The sequence below is a fragment of the Doryrhamphus excisus genome, chromosome 8, assembly GCF_030265055.1.
Source record: "Doryrhamphus excisus isolate RoL2022-K1 chromosome 8, RoL_Dexc_1.0, whole genome shotgun sequence".
In the NCBI taxonomy this organism is placed as follows: domain Eukaryota; kingdom Metazoa; phylum Chordata; class Actinopteri; order Syngnathiformes; family Syngnathidae; genus Doryrhamphus; species Doryrhamphus excisus.
Genome location: NC_080473.1, coordinates 6383517 through 6406171, shown reverse-complemented (window position 1 = coordinate 6406171; position 22655 = coordinate 6383517). Strand labels below are relative to the sequence as shown.

The following is a 22655-nucleotide window of genomic DNA, read 5'->3' as shown; positions in this document are numbered from 1 at the left end:
CAAGACCCACGTAGTAAAGCAAGGAAACTATTTCCTACTTCCGGTATCAACCTATGACTCAGGCCAAAGTCGATTTTTAATTGGTCCATTGATGACGGCGCGGGCCACCATTGCTCCGCCTATCCTTCGCGAGACTTCGATTCTTTTCTACGCTGGACCGAGATCCCGTTACACTCATAATGATTACATGGACCACTTGTCCAATTGGGGTAGTCGTAGAACTTCTGACGAAATTATGTAAGCACATAAGACCCACGTAGTAAGGAAAGGCAACTATTTTCTACTTCCGGTATAAACCTATGACGCCGGGAAACGTCGATTTTTAATTGGTCCATTGGTGACAGCGCGGGCCACCATTGCTCCGCCTGTCCTTCGCGAGACTTCTATACTTTTCTACGCTGGGCTCTTTAAAGGAAGCGAGTGAGGCCACACCTCATTCATTTACCTGCCAACCAACCCAGCGAGTGGACCGTTCCAGTACTACAGAGGCTGAGCGTAAACCAGAAGTGAGTACTGCTATATTGTTGTTTTAATGCCTGTAGCCGCAGTATGTCATATACACTGTACAATGTTGGTGGGCCGTATGGTTGCGGAAGTTAAGATAATCAATTTCCTCGATGAAATTGTCCAAGTATTAAACTGTTGTGTTGCGCTGGTTAAATAACTTTAAAATTAGTGTATTTAGACGTGGTTATGATGTTATGATGAACAGGATTACCAATTGGGCTTTTCTAGTTTATGCATACTTCATGTTTCTGGTATGTACTGTATGTCATACTGTCGTGTGTCTGACAGATGCACCAGTCCGATACCGCACTGACCGTTGTTGTGTGTGTGTGTGTGTGTGTGTATATATATATATAAAATAATCCGTCGTAGTTCCCGAAAGTTTGTCAATGTTGCGTAACGCAAAGAAAAATGATCCAGAAAGTTCTACGTCTCGAGAAAGTGCCACACCCCAGCATGAGCAGAAGGTGCAGCCCCAAAGCGCATGCGCAGATCGTCAGCATCGTCTCTTCTGTCATTATAATAGACTTTAGCCTCTAGCCTAAAGTCAGCAGGGAAAGGGGTATATAAAAAAGAATACACAGTAAAGTTATTGCACTTTACTAACATCAACATAATAATGTAGTCAAGCCCTGACCTCCAGGCAACATTATAACCAGCTGAGGAAACTACCCCTCCTCCATGTTAACTAGTTTCCACCATAAGGCACCATAAGTGCTGAGGCTTGAAAACAGGTGCTGTGGACACCTCTTCACTCTTAGTTTCCTCTTCACTCTCAGACTCTGGTAAACCTGTTTTTCAAGATGAGTGCCGACATCACAGCTTTTTCTTTCATCTGCTCAGAAACCATGTCCAAAGGACCAGCAGTGGGTATCGATCTGGGCACAACCTACTCCTGTGTAGGTGTGTTTCAGCACGGCAAAGTGGAGATCATTGCCAACGACCAGGGAAACAGGACCACGCCCAGTTATGTTGCCTTCACTGACACAGAGAGGCTGATTGGTGACGCTGCAAAGAACCAAGTTGCATTGAACCCCACCAACACAGTATTTGGTATGCAAGGGTTTTTTTGATAAACAACCCTCTGATTGTTCTGCATAATAATCCCATCTTCTATTTCCCCCAGATGCGAAGCGACTTATTGGACGGCAGTTTGATGACCATGTTGTTCAGAATGACATGAAACACTGGCCCTTCACCGTCATCAATGATAACTCGCGGCCCAAGGTTCAGGTGGAGTACAAGGGGGAAACCAAGTCCTTCTACCCAGAGGAGATCTCCTCCATGGTGCTGCTGAAAATGAAGGAGATTGCTGAGGCGTATCTCGGCAAGGTATGCCCGCCCACTTTTCACAAAACATGTTGGGAGGGCTGTACCGGTATTTTTGCATAGCTTGGTTTAGCAAAGTTCTGCTAAACCTCTTAGCCCTCGGTCATGGATGGTGATGGGAACAAGTCCAGGGTGTCATAGTGATAAGGTTTGAAGGGTAGAAGCTCAATTAGATTTTTGAGGAAGTTATCACACTATTTTTATCACTTACTGTTTATTGTATCACTAAATTTACAAAGCAAAACTAATGAACTTTCTGCAGCCCTGCCACTCTTTTATCTTGCACAAATGTGCATTAAAACAATGAAACGCCTTTTTAGCAACATTTAGCTGCTAGTGGGTCAACGGCTAGCATCGGCTATCATCCCTTGTTGACAATGGAATGTGTTCCAAAAAATCGAAAGAAAAACATACTTTTTGTTGGATGGAAGTACATTTTTTACAGAATGAGATGTTCAGTCTGTACAGAGTGGATAAATGAATAGATTGCAGTTTGTCATTAATATTTCAAACCAGGTTTGTGTGAACACATTTGTGTTCCCTGTGTGGAGGCCATGACAGAAAATAACGGAGAACCACTGCTTTTCCGTTTGCAGGCCGTAAACAACGCTGTTGTGACAGTGCCAGCCTACTTCAATGATTCTCAGCGTCAGGCCACCAAAGATGCCGGCACCATCTCTGGGCTCAACGTCCTTCGCATCATCAATGAGCCAACCGCTGCGGCCATTGCTTACGGCCTGGACAAGAAGGTGAAGCAACACATGCCACTTAATGAGTACCTTTTGGAGTTCTGGACCTAGCATGAATTAAAAAATCTTGCGACATCTGATTTTGAATATCCTTTTGTCATGAACTAAAATTTTACAATTGCAGGTTGGCAGTGAGAAAAACGTTCTCATCTTTGACCTGGGCGGTGGCACTTTTGACGTGTCTGTCTTGGCCATCGAGGACGGCATCTTTGAGGTCAAGTCGACTGCAGGCGACACGCACTTGGGCGGCGAAGACTTTGACAACCGCTTGGTGACCTTCTTCATCTGCGAGTTCAAACGCAAGCACAAGAAAGACATCAGCGAAAACAAGAGGGCGGTGCGTCGTCTGCGCACGGCTTGCGAAAGGGCAAAGCGAACCCTCTCCTCCAGCTCGCAGGCCAGCTTGGAAATCGATTCGCTGTACGAGGGCATCGATTTCTACACCTCTATCACCAGGGCTCGCTTTGAGGAGCTCAACGGAGAACTGTTCCGCGGAACTCTAGAGCCTGTGGAAAGGGCCCTCCGTGACTCCAAGCTGGGCAAGGACCAAATTCATGAGATTGTTCTCGTCGGGGGCTCCACTCGTATTCCCAAGATCCAAAAGCTGCTGCAGGACTTCTTCAATGGGAAGGAACTCAACAAGAGCATCAATCCAGACGAAGCTGTGGCCTACGGTGCAGGTATCCACGTGAAACACGTTTCTTTGGCGCGTATTCGTAATCAGATTACTGAACACAAGATCTAAATCCATTTCCAGCGGTGCAGGCCGCCATCCTGTCAGGCGACAAGTCGGAGAACGTGCAGGACTTGCTGCTGCTGGATGTGACCCCTTTGTCTCTGGGCATTGAGACCGCCGGGGGAGTCATGAGTTCGCTCATCAAGAGAAACACTACCATTCCCACAAAGCAGGCACAGATCTTTACCACCTACTCGGACAACCAGCCGGGTGTGCTCATTCAGGTAGGAGAGGCCCCCAGTGGCTGAGCGCCTTCTAGACATGAACGTTTAATAATAATAATCATCATAATAATAATCATCATAACCACCTGACCTCACTCCTTCAGGTGTATGAGGGCGAAAGGGCCATGACCAAAGACAACAACATTTTGGGCAAATTTGAACTGTCTGGAATCCCCCCAGCACCCCGAGGCGTTCCTCAAATTGAGGTGACCTTTGACATTGACGCCAACGGAATCCTGAATGTGTCCGCCATCGACAAGAGCACCGGCAAGGAGAACAAAATCACCATCACCAATGACAAAGGTCTGTTTGCTTATTTAGTCTTTGCTGCTGTTAGGGCTGCAACTAACCATTCTTAGTCTTAGGCCTAGACGACCTAATCAACATGAATCATCTAGTATGTTGCAGCTCTCATGGAATTTTTGGTTTCACCTATTTTTCCCGTTTCAAATAAAATGTGAAGTAACTCCTAGCTCATTGGCATTTTCCCCTAATGTGCCCCTCCCTGCAGGTCGGCTCAGCAAGGACGACATTGAACGCATGGTGAGGGAAGCAGAGGACTTCAAGGCCGAGGATGACCAGCAAAGAGATCGTGTGGCAGCCAAGAACGGTTTGGAGTCTTACGCCTTCAACATGAAGTCCACTGTGGAGGACGAAAAGCTGAAGGACAAGATCAGCCCTGAAGACAAGCAAACCATTCTGGACAAGTGCAAAGATGTTATCAGCTGGCTGGACAAAAACCAAGTATGTTTGTTTTGTTTGTTTGAAGCACACTAAGTGGACATAGAATGTACAATTAATGATGTTTTTCCCCTTAGTCTGCAGAGAAAGATGAGTTTGAGCACCAGCAGAAGGAGCTGGAAAAGGTGTGCAACCCCATTGTGACCAAGCTGTACCAGGGTGCCGGGGGTATGCCAGGGGGCATGCCAGGGGGTTTCCCTGGAGCTGGCGCTGCTCCTGGTGGAGGCGGAGCATCTTCCGGCCCCACCATAGAAGAAGTTGACTAAAGTGTGTGTGAGCTTCTGCTGCATAGACGAGTGTCACCTGCTTTAACTTGAACTATCACCACTTTGGGCTAATCTTAGGTCTAAATCTAAGGCTTTCGGCTGTACTGCTAAGATGCCTGCCTTGTAAACTCTAAACATTAGTCACTTTATTTGGGGATCCTTCCATGTCTTTGCAAGCCTCTATTTTTTTATGGGGCGGGTTATCTTTTCCACAAGCTTTGTGTATTGATATGACTTTGCACATTTTATTGACGCGGGTGTTGTTTTTGCAGCTGTACCTTGTTTTCATTAATAAAACCAGAAAAGCAAAACACGTTGTCTTTTTAATCAGGTTTTTTTGATAACTTTTAGTAGTACAGTGGAACATCTAGCTCTGACATGTCCTAACGCGGTTCTACACAGACCAGGAAAAGTTGTCCCTGCTGCCTTGGTTCTTCCTAATGAGACATGGCCCGATGATGGTCATTCATCAGCTGGTGGGAGCAGTGATGCCGTTAATACTGTTAGTCGTATTTATGTGCATAAATTTAATTTCTATCAAAGTCTACTGTCCTCTGTGACCTCCCATGAAAATGGACAGAGAAAAACTTCTAAAAAGTTGTACAATAACTACAATAAAATACATCCATGTATTAAATAAGTCATACTATACACGTCCCCTCAGTTATACTTTACAGGATATATAGTAAACCATGACCAAAAAACTCATACTATACATCATGTCTTATAAGTCATACTACACATAATATGCAGTACATCATGTCTTAAAAAGTAATACTATTTACATATATAGTATATATATACATATATATAGTGTGTGTATATATATATATATACTCTTTTTCTACAGAACCGTGCAGCCCTGCTATAGTGTGTATTGTACTAAAAAGTCACCTATGTTAAGTCCTAAATAAGTCATACAGAAAACTTAAACTACACATCATATGCAGTACATCATGTACTAAGTCTTACTATACATCATGTTTTTACTGTATATAATATTACAATATAAGACATCTGAACTAAGTCACACTACACATTATATAGTATATGTAATATACAGTACATCATGTACTAACAAAGTCCGACTATACATCATGTCTAAAAATGTTTACTGTATATAATATACAATATAGGACATCTGAACTAAGTCACACTATACATTATATAGTATATGTAATATACAGTACATCATGTACTAAGTCCTACTATACATCTGTCAGGTTCAAACTCCTGTGACACTTGTAAAAACACTTAAATATAGAAATACAGAAGAGACAGACAACAATATTCAAAGTTGCTCGCAGCGAGGAGAGTGAAACCACATACCCAGTGACATGCCGCTCCACTCTGAATATGCAGTTCACACTCCTCTCCTTTTATTCTCTTTCGGGGGTCCCTACTACATGGTCGTGCAACTCTAAGGGGGGGTGGAGAAGACAGTTGCACAAGCTGTATTTGTTTGTCTATGTGTGTGTGTGTATGTGAGAGCAACTACTTTTAATGTTTTATGAGTTCTTTATCTTGACACATTCTTGCAGGATTAACATGAGCATCTGCAGAGTCGCTGTTGGTGCATCCAGGCACCTCCAGGACCTGGGGGTCGCTGAGGGTCTCTGATTAGGGTCACGGGAACATTCCTTTTTCAGCACATTCAAACACTTTCTATTGTCTAAGCAAATGGATATAAGGGTGATAACTAACAAAATAATACCTGTATCTACATTTTATTCTAACAACATCATGTCTAAAAATGTTTACTGGATATAATATACAATATAGGACATCTGAACTAAGTCACACTATACATTATATAGTATATGTAATATACAGTACATCATGTACTAACTAAGTCCTACTATACATCGTGTCTAAAAACGTTTACTGTATATAATATACAATATAAGACATCTGAACTAAGTCACACTATACATTATATAGTATACATAATATACAGTACATCATGTACTAACCAAGTCCTACTATACATCATGTCTAAAAATGTTTACTGTATATAATATAAAAAATAAGACATCTGGAGTAAGTCACATTATACATTATATAGTATACATAATATACAGTACATCATGTACTAACGAAGTCCTACTATACATCATGTCTAAAAAGGTTTACTGTATATAATATACAATATAAGACATCTGAACTAAGTCACACTATACATTATATAGTATATGTAATATACAGTACATCATGTACTAACTAAGTCCTACTATACATCATGTCTAAAAGTTTTACTGTATATAATATACAATATAAGACATCTGGAGTAAGTCACATTATACATTATATAGTATACATAATATACAGTACATCATGTACTAACCAAGTCCTACTATACATCATGTCTAAAAACGTTTACTGTATATAATATACAATATAAGACATCTGAACTACGTAAGTCACACTATACATTATATAGTATATGTAATATACAGTACATCATGTACTAACTAAGTCCTACTATACATCATGTCTAAAAATGTTTACTGTATATAATATACAATATAAGACATCTGGAGTAAGTCACATTATACATTATATAGTATACATAATATACAGTACATCATGTACTAACCAAGTCCTACTATACATCATGTCTAAAAACGTTTACTGTATATAATATACAATATAAGACATCTGAACTACGTAAGTCACACTATACATTATATAGTATATGTAATATACAGTACATCATGTACTAACTAAGTCCTACTATACAGCATGTCTAAAAATGTTTACTGTATATAATATACAATATAAGACATCTGAACTAAGTCACACTATACATTATATAGTATATGTAATATACAGTACATCATGTACTAAGTCCTACTATACATCATGTCTAAAAATGTTTACTGTATATAATATACAATATAAGACATCTGAACTAAGTCATGACTGACAACTGACTTTGTACATGACTTTGTGTATTATACATTATATAGTATAAATAATATACAGTACATCATATACTAACAAGGTCCTACTATACATTGTCCTAAAAATGTTTACTGCATATAATACACAATATAAGACATCTGAACTAAGTCACACTGTACATTATATAGTATATGTAATATACAGTACATCATGTACTAACTAAGTCCTACTATACATCGTGTCTAAAAACGTTTACTGTATATAATATACAATATAAGACATCTGAACTAAGTCACACTATACATTATATAGTATACATAATATACAGTACATCATGTACTAACAAAGTCCTACTATACATCATGTTTAAAAATGTTTACTGTATATAATATACAATATAAGACATTTGGACTAAGTCACACTATACATTATATAGTATACATAATATACAGTACATCATGTACTAACGAAGTCCTACTATACATCATGTCTAAAAATGTTTACTGTATATAATATACAATATAGGACATCTGAACTAAGTCACACTATACATTATATAGTATACATAATATACAGTACATCATGTACTAACAAAGTCCTATAATACATCATGTCTAAAAATGTTTACTGTATATAATATACAATATAAGACATCTGGAGTAAGTCACACTATACATTATATAGTATATGTAATATACAGTACATCATGTACTAACTAAGTCGTACTATACATCATGTCTATAAATGTTTAAAAAGGTCATTCGTACAAAAGGTTTATGTTTGGGAACCACTGTCCTGAAATGTTCCACTAGTACAGAATACTGTATATCATCCGTCCATCCACTTTCTGAGGGTCACATGGCTATGTTGGTATTATTGGGTAAGCCAATATTATGGACTAAAAAAGTTGCACCATACATAATCATAGTCCAACATGTCCTTAATAAGTCATGCTATTCATCAGTGTGACTCTGCACTGCATCATGAGATCATGCCTGGCATCTGTAAAGCTGATGTTTATTGTGGCGGTCGAAGATGATGAAATGATGCAGGAGATTTCCCGCTAATGTATTGTAAGTTTTGCAAATATAAATGCATGAAAATGTCACGGTGTCTTGGGCCGCCGCGACGTGAAGTAGTCCTCGGGCGTTGTGTAACCTATCACGTTCAAGGTAAGGTGAGCCGCCTTGACATTTCAAAGAACACATGTCACCTGCTGATATAAATACAAACATTCTCCTTTTAGCGTGTGGATCTACGGTTTGTTTGTCTTTCTTTGTGTTTTATTCATACGCCGCTTGTTGGCCTCAAGCCATTCTGGAATATTGTTTACCTTGCCATCAAAGCGGTCGTAAGGAGGTCAGGAAACAAAGGAACAGAGTCAAGCCGGCAATTTTCCACCACCAGAGGTCGTATCAGAGCTGTGACAGAGGCGGCACGGTGGATGTGTGGAAGGGTATCACGTAACGTCGGGACTAGAACATAGAGTTCAATACTCACTTCTCCCCCATGGTTGTGTTGAAAGCGATTGTTGACTTTTACATGCCAGGACTTATTGGGGGGGCTGGGGGGTGCTCTGTCTCTGGGTGAAAGTACACACTTCCTACTTTTAAAGTATTTCCTGCCTTTTTTCCTCACTGTTGCTGTGGGGGGAATGAAGTCGTCCCGGCACCTTTCCACCTTTCCATCAGAGCTGTAACAGAGGCAAGACAGCAACAAATAAAAGCATATAATCCCTACCTTCTGTGCGACCTTCTGTGTAAAAGGCACAAGCAAAGCCATTCTGGATGGTCTATTACAGTTTTACAGTTTTCAGCTTGTGTAAGGCGGCATGGTGACAATCAGGAGGAGAAGAGGTTGACCTGGCAATTTTCCACCATTGGAGGAAGTATCAGAACTGTAACAGAGGCAGGATGGCAGCTGTGTGTGTGCCTGTGTGTAATTATTATAAGATGGTTCCACAGAGTTCCATCAATATCACACTTTACTCGATGCTGTGTAAAAGGCACAAGCAAACAAATGCCAGATAGTCTAATACAGCTCAGAACATTTTCTGCTATTTTTCGTATGTGAATGTTCTGTATAAACTGCATCAGTGATGCATCAACCAGGTCATTTCCACTATTTGAGGTATCGGAAGCGTAACAAAGGCGGGATGGCAGCTGCGTGTGGGAGTATGTGCAATGTTAGGATTGTTATCAATGTCATCTTGCTGTGTGAAAGCACACACACTTCCAGCAGTATCCCTCTTTGCTGTGTGCTGTGTAAAAGGCACAGGGGAATATTTATCACATTGTCTGTTACTTTGCCTTTTTTTTCTGTGCACAAGGCACCGACAAGTCATTTGATAGTGGGAGGGGGCATAGCTGTGCGAAAGAGCACGGTTACACTTTGCTGGGTGCTGTGCATGCTTCAATTTTGTCATATTTCTGTGTGCAAGAGGGAATTTTTATTTAGATATTGAGCATTATGATTTTATCTGAAGATTTCCATTGGGGGGGATTCTTAGGAATGCTTTCAGAGGCAACATACATGTGAGATTAAAAAAAGTTCCTTTTTTAATGTCATCTTTTCCCAAGAACAATATAACAACAATATTCAGTGCTGATAATCCAACAGAGGACAGGAATAATTTAAAAAGGTGGGGAGGGAAATAAAGAAACAGCACGATGATAAATGACTGCATAGTACAAATGGCCCCCGGTCGTTTGTCCTCTGCGTGTCCTGTTTGAAAGAGCACTGAAGGCCAGCATGAGACACACTCATCAGTTTTTCCTATGAGCAAGGAAAAAAAATGGGCCCCAGGAGAAAAAAGACCAGTCAGTACCTCGGCTCCCAAGTGTGGGCCCAAAAAAGCAGTAAGAAGCGTGTCAGCAAAGTGGGTGTCATTCAGGTTCGCTGCTATTTGTCGTCTTGTCCCACTCTATGCTCTCCTCGCTGGGGGTGGGGGACGGCAGGCCCCCGCCGGGTCGCATTTTGAGTCCCTGGAAGCGTCGGCACTCGGGGCAAATGCGGATGTGGCTGCAACCTCTGGCCACCAGGGCGGCCTCTTGAGCCAGTCTGTGGGAGAGGGGCTCCGGCAGTCCCGTACCGGCGCACAGCTTGCCGTTGGCCAGGCTGACGGCGGCTGCTCGCGCCCGGCGCTCCTCCTGGGGGGGCAGGGGGCGCGGCCGCAGGACGGACGGATTCCGCCGGCGTCTCACTTGCAGGCTGTCGTGACACAGGACGATGCCGTGGAGCTCGCGGAGCATCTCCTCGCATACCGACTGCTGCAAGCATACACAAGGGCAGAAGGGGGGTGGGGGGGGTTGGGTGGGAGGGAGGGAGGGGGAGAGAGCCCACACTGAGGCACACATTACAGGTTATATGACAGAACCCCATCGGTTGAAACCAAACATGCTCGAAAGGAAGTCGGAAGAAGCACATCTTGGTTCATCCAAACTTTTTACCGTACTTCCTCAAATAGTGGCTCAACTCAAAACTCAAAAACTCCAAACTCCAGAGTACTTCACCCAAACCTTAACCCCCTCACCATCCACCCAAGCCCCCCACCCCATGTGGAAAATCCACAAATAATTAAAACAATTTTTTTCATATTATTCTGTGTAGTTTTTTCAAACCCTCTAATATGCCTCTCAGTTATATCAAATACGTTTTACACATATATAATTCCAGGCCTAACTACACACTGTATTGTAATAATATAGCTTTTGTAGTATTGTAGTATTGCGGCTACTCAACGTCATGTAAATAGCCTTGTGAGATGCCGCCCTCTGCTGGATTGGTAGCTGCAGCACTGTTATTCCCCTGTACATAGCGCCATCAGAACACTTTCTCCGGAATTTGTCACAAAATGCGACACCCTTTCCTGTTCGGTAAAAAAACATTTCATGGCCGATAAAAATGAAACAAATGAATCCCACAATAAATGAAAATGAACTGGACAATCAATAAATGCCATGCATGCCATGTGCATACGCATCTGTTTTCCTCATCTCAGGCCTCCAAGCAGGCAGAACGAGGCTTCACTTTGTCATCGATTTCAGCACCTTGGCCTGTTTGTTTCACGGAAACAATCTGTCTCCTGTCTGGTGGCAGCGCTATAAGTCACCGCTATAAGTCACCATTTTAACCGCCTCTTTCTTGCATCAGACATGTAGGTATGATGTAGACACAGTGAAAACACCCCCCCATACCGTATGGACAACATACCACGAGTGTCAAGGCCAGGTTGGGCCTGCTGCATGGTTTGATGAGGCTCTCTAAAGGCTCCTTCTCGCTGAATTGATTTGTTGTCTACAGTTTTAACAAAACATTTGCACGGCATTCAATTCATTGTTTCGATGCAACACGATCATTCAAGCATTTTTTTTGTCATTAAATGAATTCTACGACATCTGTACACTTGAATTTGTGCGTGGCACCTTGACCTCTTTTTGGTAAAAACAATTAAAATCAAAATCAAAAGTGCAATAATAACAATAGAGGATGGCAGCCACCCCATCTAATAATCTTTTGACACAAAGCACGTACACTACTGCTCAAAAGTTTGGGATCACTTGGAAATGTTTTTGTCCAGTCTGAGATATGGCTTTTTCTTGGCAGTCCTGCTATGAAGTCCAGCATCCTGAAGTCGCCGCTTCACTGTTGATACTGACACTGGTGTTTGATGGCTACTATTTAGTGCAGCTGTGAGGCATCTTTGTCTTAAACTACACACTCTCTTGCACAGTAGTACATTGTTTCTCTTTCCTTGTTAGACCAAGTTTGTACTGCTCTCTGAAGGGAGTAGTTAACAGCACGGTATGAGATTTTAGTTTTAGTTTACCTAAAGATCTCCAGCAGAGATCTTCAGCTGTGTGCTTGACTGAGAGCAAAGTCGGCCATAACACGGCACTCACGTCATGGCGGTCACAAGCTACTGTTTTGAGTTTTTTTCGTTACAGATCATTTTCCTTGCCTCTGTCTCCAAAGTGTCCACACACAGACTCTCAGTTCTGTTTGTGGTTTCTCCCAGAGAAAGATTTATTCCTTGCCTCTGTCACCAGAGCGCATCACACAAATTCTCGGTTCTGGTTGACGTTTCTTCATCAAGGTTTCTTTCTTCGAATTAGTTTTTCCTTGCCTCGTTAGCTAAAGCACCCACAGTGATTTGTCACAGTATGTCCAAATAATTGACTAAAAGCAGGAGATCTTAGGTTGTCGTTTTTCTGTCCTTGTTAGACCCAGTTTCTGCTGCTCTCTGAAGGGTGTAGTTAACAGCATGGTAAGAGATTTTAGTTTTAGTTTAGATTTTTAGATGACTTTTATATGATTTCTATGGTAATCGCTTGTTGATAGTAGGCCTCTATGCAAAAAATGTTCTTTGAAAAGCATCTGATTCATTTAATTGTTTGTGAAATGAATAAAAATGTTTGTGAAATGGAAAAAAAATGTTTGTGAAATGCATGAAAATGTTAATGTAAAACAAAGAAATTTGAGGGCGGCACGGCGGTCTAGTGGTTAGCACGCAGACCTCACAACTAGGAGACCAGGGTTCAAATCCACCCTCGGCCATCTCTGTGTGGAGTTCGCATGTTCTCGCTGTGCATGCGTGGGTTTTCATGTTTTCCAAAAACATGCTAGGTTAATTGGCGACTCCAAATTGTCCATAGGTATGAATGTGAGTGTGAATGGTTGTTTGTCTATATGTGCCCTGTGATTGGCTGGCGACCAGTCCAGAGTGTACCCCGCCTCTCTCCCGAAGACAGCTGGGATAGGCTCCAGCCCCCCCGCAAACCTCGTGAGGAAAAGCGGTAGAAAATGAATGAATGAACAAAGACATTTGCAAGTGATCCCAAACTTTTGAGCAGTAGTATATGTACATACATATGTATGGCTTGAGTATGTATATATAGTATACACGGTACATACCAAGCGCACACAGTGAAGCTGCAGTGTTGAAAAAGAAGGACTCCCAAGCTGACTTTCACATACTGCACGTTTATTGAATGAAAAGTCACAGTGTGGTCCAGCTCCAAAAAAGCCCATAACAGTTATCCAGCATCATTTTAAAAGCATCACAAGTCAAACACACCACGTACACATCTCATCTTTTCTTATAAACGTAAGAAACGGGCATCAACATCGGAAGGCCCAGCTAGCTGCTGCCTAGCGGCAATAATATGAGGCTACATTTGTTTTCATCACAGCGGGGACCCAATCCTCTGAAAAAGAACTTCTCCGTATAACTTGTGAGTTATAACTGCTGAGTTAGTTTGAAGACAGACGACGTTAGCTTGGATTAAAGGTTAAGGTAGTACAATCACACAGGTCTTGCTACAAAAATGCCAGCACCATAATTTCACCAAAGAGATGAGAGCGCATTCAGTAGGACATACTCTATGCGCTTAGGACATTAGACTCCAATAGAAACGAGTGCATGTACTCTATGCACAGAGTACCAACCGGGTCTTTAAATCTTTGGTTTTTGTGCTAATTTTCTCTCCAAAAAAAAAACGCCTACACGTCAGACCTGCTCAGTGTGTGTGTGTGGAGGGGGGCAGGAGTCTGGCGGCCCCACGTAGGGCGTGAAGGCGCCAGTGGGGGGAGAGGGAGACAAAGCAGATGCATGTTAGATAGCCCTCTCTCACCTCACTTCCGGGCGTGTGTCTCAGCATCCACACAAACTCCAGCACCGCCATGAAAATGGCCACCAGTAGGCCGCACACCAGGACTACAAAGATGCCGCCGATGTTCTCCATGCCCAGACCTGTGGGGAGGGGCAGGAAGCGGCATCAAACATACAGTCGATAAGAAGTCAGACATAACTCACAATGGGTAGGAAGTGGGGACAGGAAGTGGGATTGAGCATAAGACTTAAGAGGAGTGAGAAGATGAGCTAGAAGACTAACCTTTGGCCCGGTGATCCTCTTCCTTTGGACACTTGCCGCCATCCCACCACTTCCTTTTCAGGATTTCCAAGCGATTGTCCTCCTGCAGTTTGAGAATGGCCAGGTCAAACTCGTCCCGGTAGACCGAGCCTGCACAGAAGGACGTGTTCCAGAATGTAACAGAGAAGAAGAAGGAACCACACACTTTGAAGCAGATGGTGTTTTGCGTTCCAGCGTTCCAGCACAGTGTCAGGAGTGCGGAGGACACACCGGGAGGCAGGCTTAAATTTGTGAACATGAGCTGGAGCCTATCCCAGCTGTCAATCACCCTGTCAAGCACAGAGCAAAGAACACCAAACTTTTTTTGGGGGGGTGCTCGTAAAAGGAAGTGAAATGTTCCTCAAATACTGCTTCCCTGAAGGGAAGTGAAGTCATCCACTGGGTAGAACATCACAGTCAAAAAGCGAAATTGAAATGATTTCTGTTTACTTTCAAGGTGTGTCCCCACCCTCCCCGTCCGTCGACAGTTTCGCTCATCATGTGATCAAAGTAGAAGCAGACATTCAAGTCTCCCAGTAGCCGTTGAACAGGAACCAAATTTCCTATTTTCTTATCTCGGCTTCTCCCATCAGACGCTGTATTCAAAACCGTCTTTGCATCATCTCTCCTCTCCCATGACGGCCGGTAGTCGTTTGCCTTTGCTCAGGTGTTACTTTGCAACTTTCCTACTTTTCCCTTCGCCATCCTTTGTCAACTCACCCAGCGGCATGCCGATGCCGTAGCCCTTGGTGTCGAGCAGCCCGCCGATCTGCGTCAAGTTACAGTTCCTCTGGCGGTAGTACTCGTTCATGGTGCTCTCCAGCAGGTAGGCGTAGTTGGAATTGAGGACGCGTGCGATCCCCTCCTCTGTGCTCTTCACGAACACGCTGGGCTGCTTGGAGTGCATGAAGTTCCACATTCGCTGGTACGTCTGGTAGCGAGAGTTCTGCCGAGAACGTTACAGCATCAGCAGACACATCAAGATTTTGCTACACAAGAACCTGACATTTCACGGTGAAGATGCATACCATAATGCGTTATCTGCCTCTGCGTGCGCTTTAAAATGTTAGTTGATCTACCCGGCTGTTGTTGTGATCAATGAATTTCCAGCGAAAGCTTATTCTTTATTTATAAATGGAACATCTCCATAGTTACAAAACCTGTTTACAACCTTCTAAATACCGGTTTTTAACATTATTAGAGCCTATTGGACATGAACTAACACTCCTATAGTACTACCCAATAGGGTAGACATAGTAACGTGTTCCCTGGGGGAAAGTTGAGTTTTAGTCTGGAGTGGGTTATGCCTGCAACTGTAGATTTTTAGTTGACAGTAACATTATTGTTTACAGTAACATTATTGACACCTAGTGACCAATGTATAATACTACATATGACTAATGGCGTCTTTGAATGCATCTTCTTATTTTTGCATGATTTATCAATTATTATATTTTTGAAAATGAAATTTGAGCGTAATGTGGTTTGAGGCTAACTGGTTAGCTCACTAGCCAGCGACTGTCTCGAGTCCCTGCTGCATAAGAGTTGTGTAATGATTAATTGGAGTGCAAAGGTGTCTATAGGTAATAATATAGGAATATTGCCCCTCCCCTCCCCCCAGCAAAGACAGGTGCTATTACAGAGACAACGTTTTTTTCGAGGACATAATGTACATTTTACCTTTGACATCAACGAGGTTAAAGTAGTGTCTGTACTTCATTTGGCAAACGAAATTTGGAGTTGCTCTTAACACCCGCCCACCCAAGTTCTCTGATTGGCTGAGGACGCAATCTTACTAAACCTTAGCCAATCCTCGTTGCTTATGTGCTTTAAACACCCGCCCACTCAAGTTCTCTGATTGGCTGAAAACGCAATCTTACTAAACCTTAACCAATCCTCGTTACTTATGTGCTCTAAACACCCGCCCACTCAAGTTCTCTGATTGGCTGAAAACGCAATTTGACTAAAACCTGAGCCAATCCTCATTGCTTATGTGGCTACCCCCCCCCCCCCCCCCCCCCCGTCACTCTATAACACTCTCACTGCGCTGCAGATTAGTTATGAAGTCGGCTGTTTCAGTAACGTGCAGTAACGGGTGTCGAAAATGGTAACGGCGTTATGCTGACAGTAAAGGTAATTAGTTAGATTACCCGTTACTGAAAACAACTTTTAAACGCTGTTATTCCCATCACTGAAAGTGACATGCATGGTGTGCTTTTAGTGTCTTTCCATCCCCATACACCCAAACACATGTCATCTTTACACTTGAATGACTATTAATGTTAAATATATTGATTGAGATGTTCCATAATGCACTGCCTGTCCAGTTAACAAAGGTATTGTGGTGGTGACCGTTTGACCTTGGTATGGATATTTTCTGTAGCCATCATTTCCTAGGGGAACATTGGAACAAATTGGTGGTGGGCCGGCGTCCTGGAGCTGACGGTTCTATTGATTTTTTGAAAATGAGCTTTGTTGATTCAAACACCGACTTGGCATCAAATGATTTCTTTGAGCGGAAAATAGCTGCAGTGCACATTTTGTCACTTTGAACCCAAAACATTCTTCACTTAACATTCGAACTTCGCTTTTCTTTCACTGGCATCATTAACCGTGGATTGGACAATAAAAGCAGCCACCACTAGACTAATGTATGGCGTTTCTTACAGTTTTTTTTTCTCTGCAAGGTTAGGGTGGGTGCTTGACTAAAAACCCTGAGGGGCCGTTATTGAGTGCTTGTGGTAAAAGAGGCAGGAAACATAACAGCTGTGGTTAGCGAGCAAGGATATAACATCACCTTTGACCTTGACCGGGAAAACAATGATTATTTTTCCCGTAACATTTCATGTTACTTCTTGTGAAGAAATTAGGCACACAATTCAAATGATACCAGACACTTTTTCTAAAACTGCTTTGTAAAACTCATCCCCCTTTGGAGTCTATGTGTCTGTAAGTAATGTGCAACTACTCTATAATGATATGAAAGCTGTGTGGATTGACAAATGATTGAGAAACAGCAGTGTATAAGACTACAAGCCACACACATCCACATCATAAAATGGCACATTGAGGCATGTACGAGTCTGTGAGGACCAGACAGCTCTTCATCTGACAGTAGCCAATCACAAGCTATTAAAAAATTCAAAACGAGCGTACCAACCCATTGGAAATTTCAGGAGGTCATTACTCAATATACCAGTCTGACTCATGGGGTCATCTTACAAAGAACACTAAACTCATCACACAGCAACTTAACACCCAAAAGGTAGCTAAGAAATATATAATGCAAGTATCAATATGAGTTAAAAAATGAAAATTAATGACATTCATGAAGGACTAATCATGTTACTAATGATCTTTTTTTTAGAAAGTAACAAGTACCTCAAACCGCCCCAAACTGGCGTGTGTGTCTCAACCACGTAAATAATCTATGAAACGCAACAATGTGGCTGACTCCTGACCTGGAAGAAGGTCATGGTGGAGCCCCCGTGCATGGTGCCGTACTCTATGGCCGTCTGATCGGCCAGGTCGTCCACCGACTCGATGGGCACCTCCATCCTCTGGACTGTCAGGAAGGCGGCCAGGTTGGCGGTGTAGGAGGAGACAATGATCAAGGTGAAGGCCCACCTGTGGAGGACAGACGACAACTTATTTATTCTCTCTTGGGAGCCGGCAGGAGGACCTGCCCCTCGCCAGATGAGCCCGCCCCGTGTCTGCAGTGCTGCCACCACTTTTTTTTTGTAAAAACAGGCTTTGCTATACATCTTAAATGGCATCCATGGTGGACAAGTGGAGATAATGAAGATGATCTGATGCGTCACTGACCACACTCCGCTGACGCAGCGCGTGGACAGAGCCCTGGGGGCGATGGTGGACCCTTGCTGCATGAAGCCTCCGACGGGAAACCACAAGCTGTTGCCGAGGGAGTACTGGTTGATGAGGAGGTTGCAGCGGCCCTTTAGGCAGGGGTGGGGGTTGTACCACTCGTAAGGCGTCAATCTGGCGAACAAACGAAACACATAGATTGATTCCTGGAAGGAAAATTAGATCAAGTTTGGCGTTCCGGAGCGAGAGTGTCTAGCAACTTCTCATTCCCATGTGTTGTGTTGCCTGCTTCAAACAGTAAAAGTGGAAAAAGGGCCATGCCAAAGTTATGCAGGAACTTTCTTTTCCAATAGAAACATTGGCAGGGCGACTGAATCCTGTTTACGATAAAATGTCTATTATTACACCTTTTTGGAAGGAAATACAGATTAATGCAGTGCTATTTTTGTTGAATTTTAGTGGTTCCATCAACATAAACAAAGTATTATCTGTGAGTTATTTGCAGGTGTGATGGGGCTGCACTTCCTCTTCAAGAAAGGAAATGTCTATTATCGCACCCTTTTGGAAAGAAGTCTTCACTGAGGTCCGTGTTGAGCAAGAGTCCTTTGCAGGTCCACGGAGGCCACACCTCCTGTTTACAATAACATGTCTATTCATAACAGGGGTCTCAAACACGCAGCCCGCGGGCCAAATGTGGCCCGCAGGACACTAGTTTGATATGAAAGTTTAATGTTAGTGCGGCCCGCGCAAGTTTGATATGGATGCTGTATAGTATCATGTACCCAGAAAAAATTATTACGTTTGATTAATGTTCATGTTAAAGGTTAAATAACTGTTAATAGTTATCCTCCCTATCCGTGTGGAAGTGGTAAGTTTTTGGCTATTTAAGTTTAAAGGAAATAACCTGAAGGCTACCATTTAGGTTTGCTAGCTCTCTAGTTTGTGAGTTAGCATGTGTCTCAAGACCCTGCAGTTGCGCAATACGTTGTAAATAAAAAGAGTATAAATGTGACTATAGTCGTGTTTTGTCATGTCTACAGGGCTCTAATAATGCTTTGTTAATTTTAATCTGAAAAAAATAATTTGTCTACCCACCAACTATATGTGGTTTCTTAAGTTTTTATTATTTGCCGTTATTATTATTATTATTATATTTATTTATTACTGATTGATTGATTTTCTTTATTCTTGAGTTGTTTATTTATTTTTCATCTTATTTTGTGCAGAAAAATAAAAATGAAGATATTTGACAACAGTGGAATGTTTTATCAGAACTTTTATTGTAGAAAATCGGAACCAAAGCACTGAAAAAGTTTGTATATTTTTCTGTTTTTAATAAATGCATTTATGGGGGGGGGGGGGGGGGGCGATGCAGCCCAGCCTTGCCCAGACCCTAGCTCCAGTGGCCCCCAGGTAAATTGAGTTTGAGACCCCTGATTTATAATAAAAAATAGATAACATAATTGTATAATAGCTCCTTTTTGGAAAGAAAAGTATATTTATTCACTGGTATTTTTGTTGACTGAGGATTACATCTGGTCAAAAGCGCTTTGTTTTGACTATAAAACTGTTATGTATTTATGATATTTACTTTCAAACTTTGGTAAGATGTAGGATGACTTGTGACATTACGTAAACACAATAATCTTTCTATGCCTTTAATCTTTTGCCAGTGTACACACACTCTCTCTCTCTCTCTCTCTCTCTGTCTCTCTCTCTATATATATGTATATTATAACATAGTAGATACTATGTTATATGAAGGAAGAAACATGTTAAGCAACAGTTCTGTCAGTTCCCTATGTGACCAGCAGGTGTCAGTGTTAAGCTAAAAAGCCAGCCCAGGCGGACAGCGTCTCTTTCTCTGTGGTGGACATGATCACCTGCAGAGAGTGAAGAGGATTAAAAACATCCGTCTCCACCCCCATAGACGCAAGCATACAAACACGCTGCTGCTCTCTGACCTTTTCTCTCAAAAGTGCATTAATGTACCTGGCCACCAGGAAGAGAACGCAGCTCACAGCCAGGTAGGCCAGCAGCATGAAGAGCCACACACCCGGGGAGAAGGGGTCAAGGAAGGAAAAGTAACCTGGTCGACGACCCTGGAAAGCACACAAGACAGAGTTTAGGTCCGTGGGTAAAATAACTATCCGATGCACGGGGGCCAAATAGAGTGTGGCGGTAAAGAACGGTGGTTGGACGCGATAAGCTGATACAATTAAAGGGCCTCTTGCTCGCACGTTAGCATTCCCACCAGCAGTCGTAAACAGAGGGTCTCACATGGATTGTAAACACAGTGGAGTGGTGCTGAATATTGATACAACATGGATAATTATAAAGCGTTTATTCCCAGGATGCATGCAGTAAAAAACGGAATTAACATGATTTGTGTCAAGCGCTAAAATACACACTCTCAAAATGAAGGCAGAGCATCTATTATAACCACTTCATTAAATAGCCTGTTCATGACCATGCCTTCTGATGCACTAATATACCAACTCTCATCTTGGAAACGATATCTTTTCCCACATAATAATGCTGCTCGCTCTCACAAGTAGAAAAAAAAATCATAATTACCAGGAGCTTGTAATTTTACAAGAATAAAAGTAAAAAAATAACGAGAAAGAAATATAGGTAATATATATATATTATATAAAATATTCATTAATTCATTAATTTTCTACCGCTTTTCCTCACGAGGGTCGTGGAGGGGTGCTGGAGCCTATCCCAGCTGTCTTCGGGCGAGAGGCGGGGTACACCCTGGACTGGTGGCCAGCCAATCACAGGGCACATATAGACAATTTAGCAGTTGCAGCAGTAGAAGAGTTTGCTTTCACAAAATAAAATTACAAAAAACGGAAAAAAATGCCATAAATAAAAATAAATTTATTTATTTTATATTATTATTTATTATATTTTATTATTTTATAACATTTTATATTATTTATAATTAACATTTTGTAGCTCATTCATTGATTCATTTTCTACCGCTTATCCTCACGAGGGTCGCGGAGGGGCGCTGGAGCCTATCCCAGCTGTCTTCGGGCGAGAGGCGAGCCAATCACAGGGCACATATAAAATATGTTATATATTATATATATATTTGTAATAAGAGGGGAAAATAATGTCATTTTTGTCACTAATGGTGGGAATATTAAAGTTGGAGAAACAAACAAAGCAAAATATAGCCATAATTATTGGAAAATTAATTATTGGGGAAATGCTATAACATGAATAATGACATAAAAATATGGGAATCAGGTCATAATATTATATATATATAATATATATAACAGAAATATGACAAGGATTACCTCAATACAAAGTAGAAATATATGGAAAATAAAAAACAACAGCAAAAATGGGGGGCAAAGGCGGTGAGTGGAGTTCAAACTAATAATTGACTTTTTCTAGCCCGATCACGAAGGTGAGATTCATTTTTCCGGAAATATATATAACTTCTTAGCATATGCTTTCTAAAATGTGGTGCAAAGTGGTTCTTGCATCCTTTCCATTTTCCAATATGTGGCCTGTTAGGGCAAAAGGAATATTTTAGTAATGTTTTCTGCTCCCAGTCCTCATATATTTCTTCCAGTGTCCCGCTGCGAGGTCAACCGGGTGATGGGCCGACCTTGGCCAGCCGGAGGTATCCTTTGGTTGTTGCTTGGGGGTTCCACCGGTTTATTGTTCCTTATCTTGGGAGAAGAAGTGTCTGTTTTGTATCTTCTAACGTTGAAGAAAACAATTAGCATTAGCATTAACATCATCCAGGGGCGTCACTAGGTTCTGAGGACGGGGGGGCTTAGCCCCCTGGAGATGCACAGGATGTGAATGAATGTAGTAGACATTAGGAAATCCAAAAAACAAATAACGAACAAGAACCGGGATATATATATACGTATTATATATAATATATATATTATTATATTATATAATAATCATTATTATATTATTAATTAGCCTTATATTATTACTATCATCATGATTCTTTTTGGGGGCGGCACGGCGGACGAGTGGTTAGCGCGCAGACCTCACAGCTAGGAGACTAGGGTTCAATTCCACCCTCGGCCATCTCTGTGTGGAGTTTGCATGTTCTCCCCGTGCATGCGTGGGTTTTCTCCGGGTACTCCGGTTTCCTCCCACATTCTAAAAACATGCTAGGTTAATTAGCCACTCCAAATTGTGAATGTGTGTGAATGGTTGTTTGTCTATATGTGCCCTGTGATTGGCTGGTGACCAGTCCAGGGTGTACCCCGCCTCTCGCCCAAAGACAGCTGGGATAGGCTCCAGCGACCCTTGTGAGGAAAAGCGGTAGAAAATGAATGAATGAATGATTCTTTTTCTGATTATTACTACTCCTACTACTAGTAAATATTTATTTTAACTCTTATTCTTGCCCTGTTATATAAAATTTGTCAGAGATTTTCTTTGTAAAAAAAAATCTATAAAAAATATCTAATTAA

The 22655-nt window shown here is 41.9% G+C and overlaps 2 protein-coding genes across 6 annotated transcripts in view; one reads left to right on the top strand and one right to left on the bottom strand.

Annotated features, from left to right (window-relative positions):
• Nucleotides 1–175: 175 nt before the first annotated feature.
• hspa8b (heat shock protein family A (Hsp70) member 8b) lies at nt 176–4857 on the top strand. Its single transcript, XM_058079429.1, is given in 10 exon segments — nt 176–506; nt 1351–1560; nt 1634–1839; nt 2433–2585; nt 2710–3265; nt 3343–3545; nt 3650–3848; nt 4057–4289; nt 4364–4467; nt 4469–4857. Coding segments are annotated over 9 exon segments (1929 nt in total). The 5' UTR covers nt 176–506; nt 1351–1355; the 3' UTR covers nt 4539–4857.
• Nucleotides 4858–9986: 5129 nt separating this feature from the next.
• grik4 (glutamate receptor, ionotropic, kainate 4) overlaps nt 9987–22655 on the bottom strand; it is a 272858-nt gene continuing 260189 nt past the window's right edge. For 3 of the 5 annotated variants that reach the window (XM_058079390.1, XM_058079392.1, XM_058079393.1), the window contains 7 exons: nt 20185–20294; nt 18193–18366; nt 17829–17994; nt 15088–15313; nt 14350–14478; nt 14089–14207; nt 9987–10725 (listed from right to left, as the gene is read on the bottom strand). In XM_058079390.1, coding sequence (XP_057935373.1) covers nt 10342–10725; nt 14089–14207; nt 14350–14478; nt 15088–15313; nt 17829–17994; nt 18193–18366; nt 20185–20294 — 1308 coding nt within the window. In that variant the 3' untranslated portion in view covers nt 9987–10341. The remainder of the gene's footprint in view (nt 10726–14088; nt 14208–14349; nt 14479–15087; nt 15314–17828; nt 17995–18192; nt 18367–20184; nt 20295–22655) is intronic. The other 2 variants (XM_058079391.1, XM_058079394.1) reach the window with 2 other exon arrangements.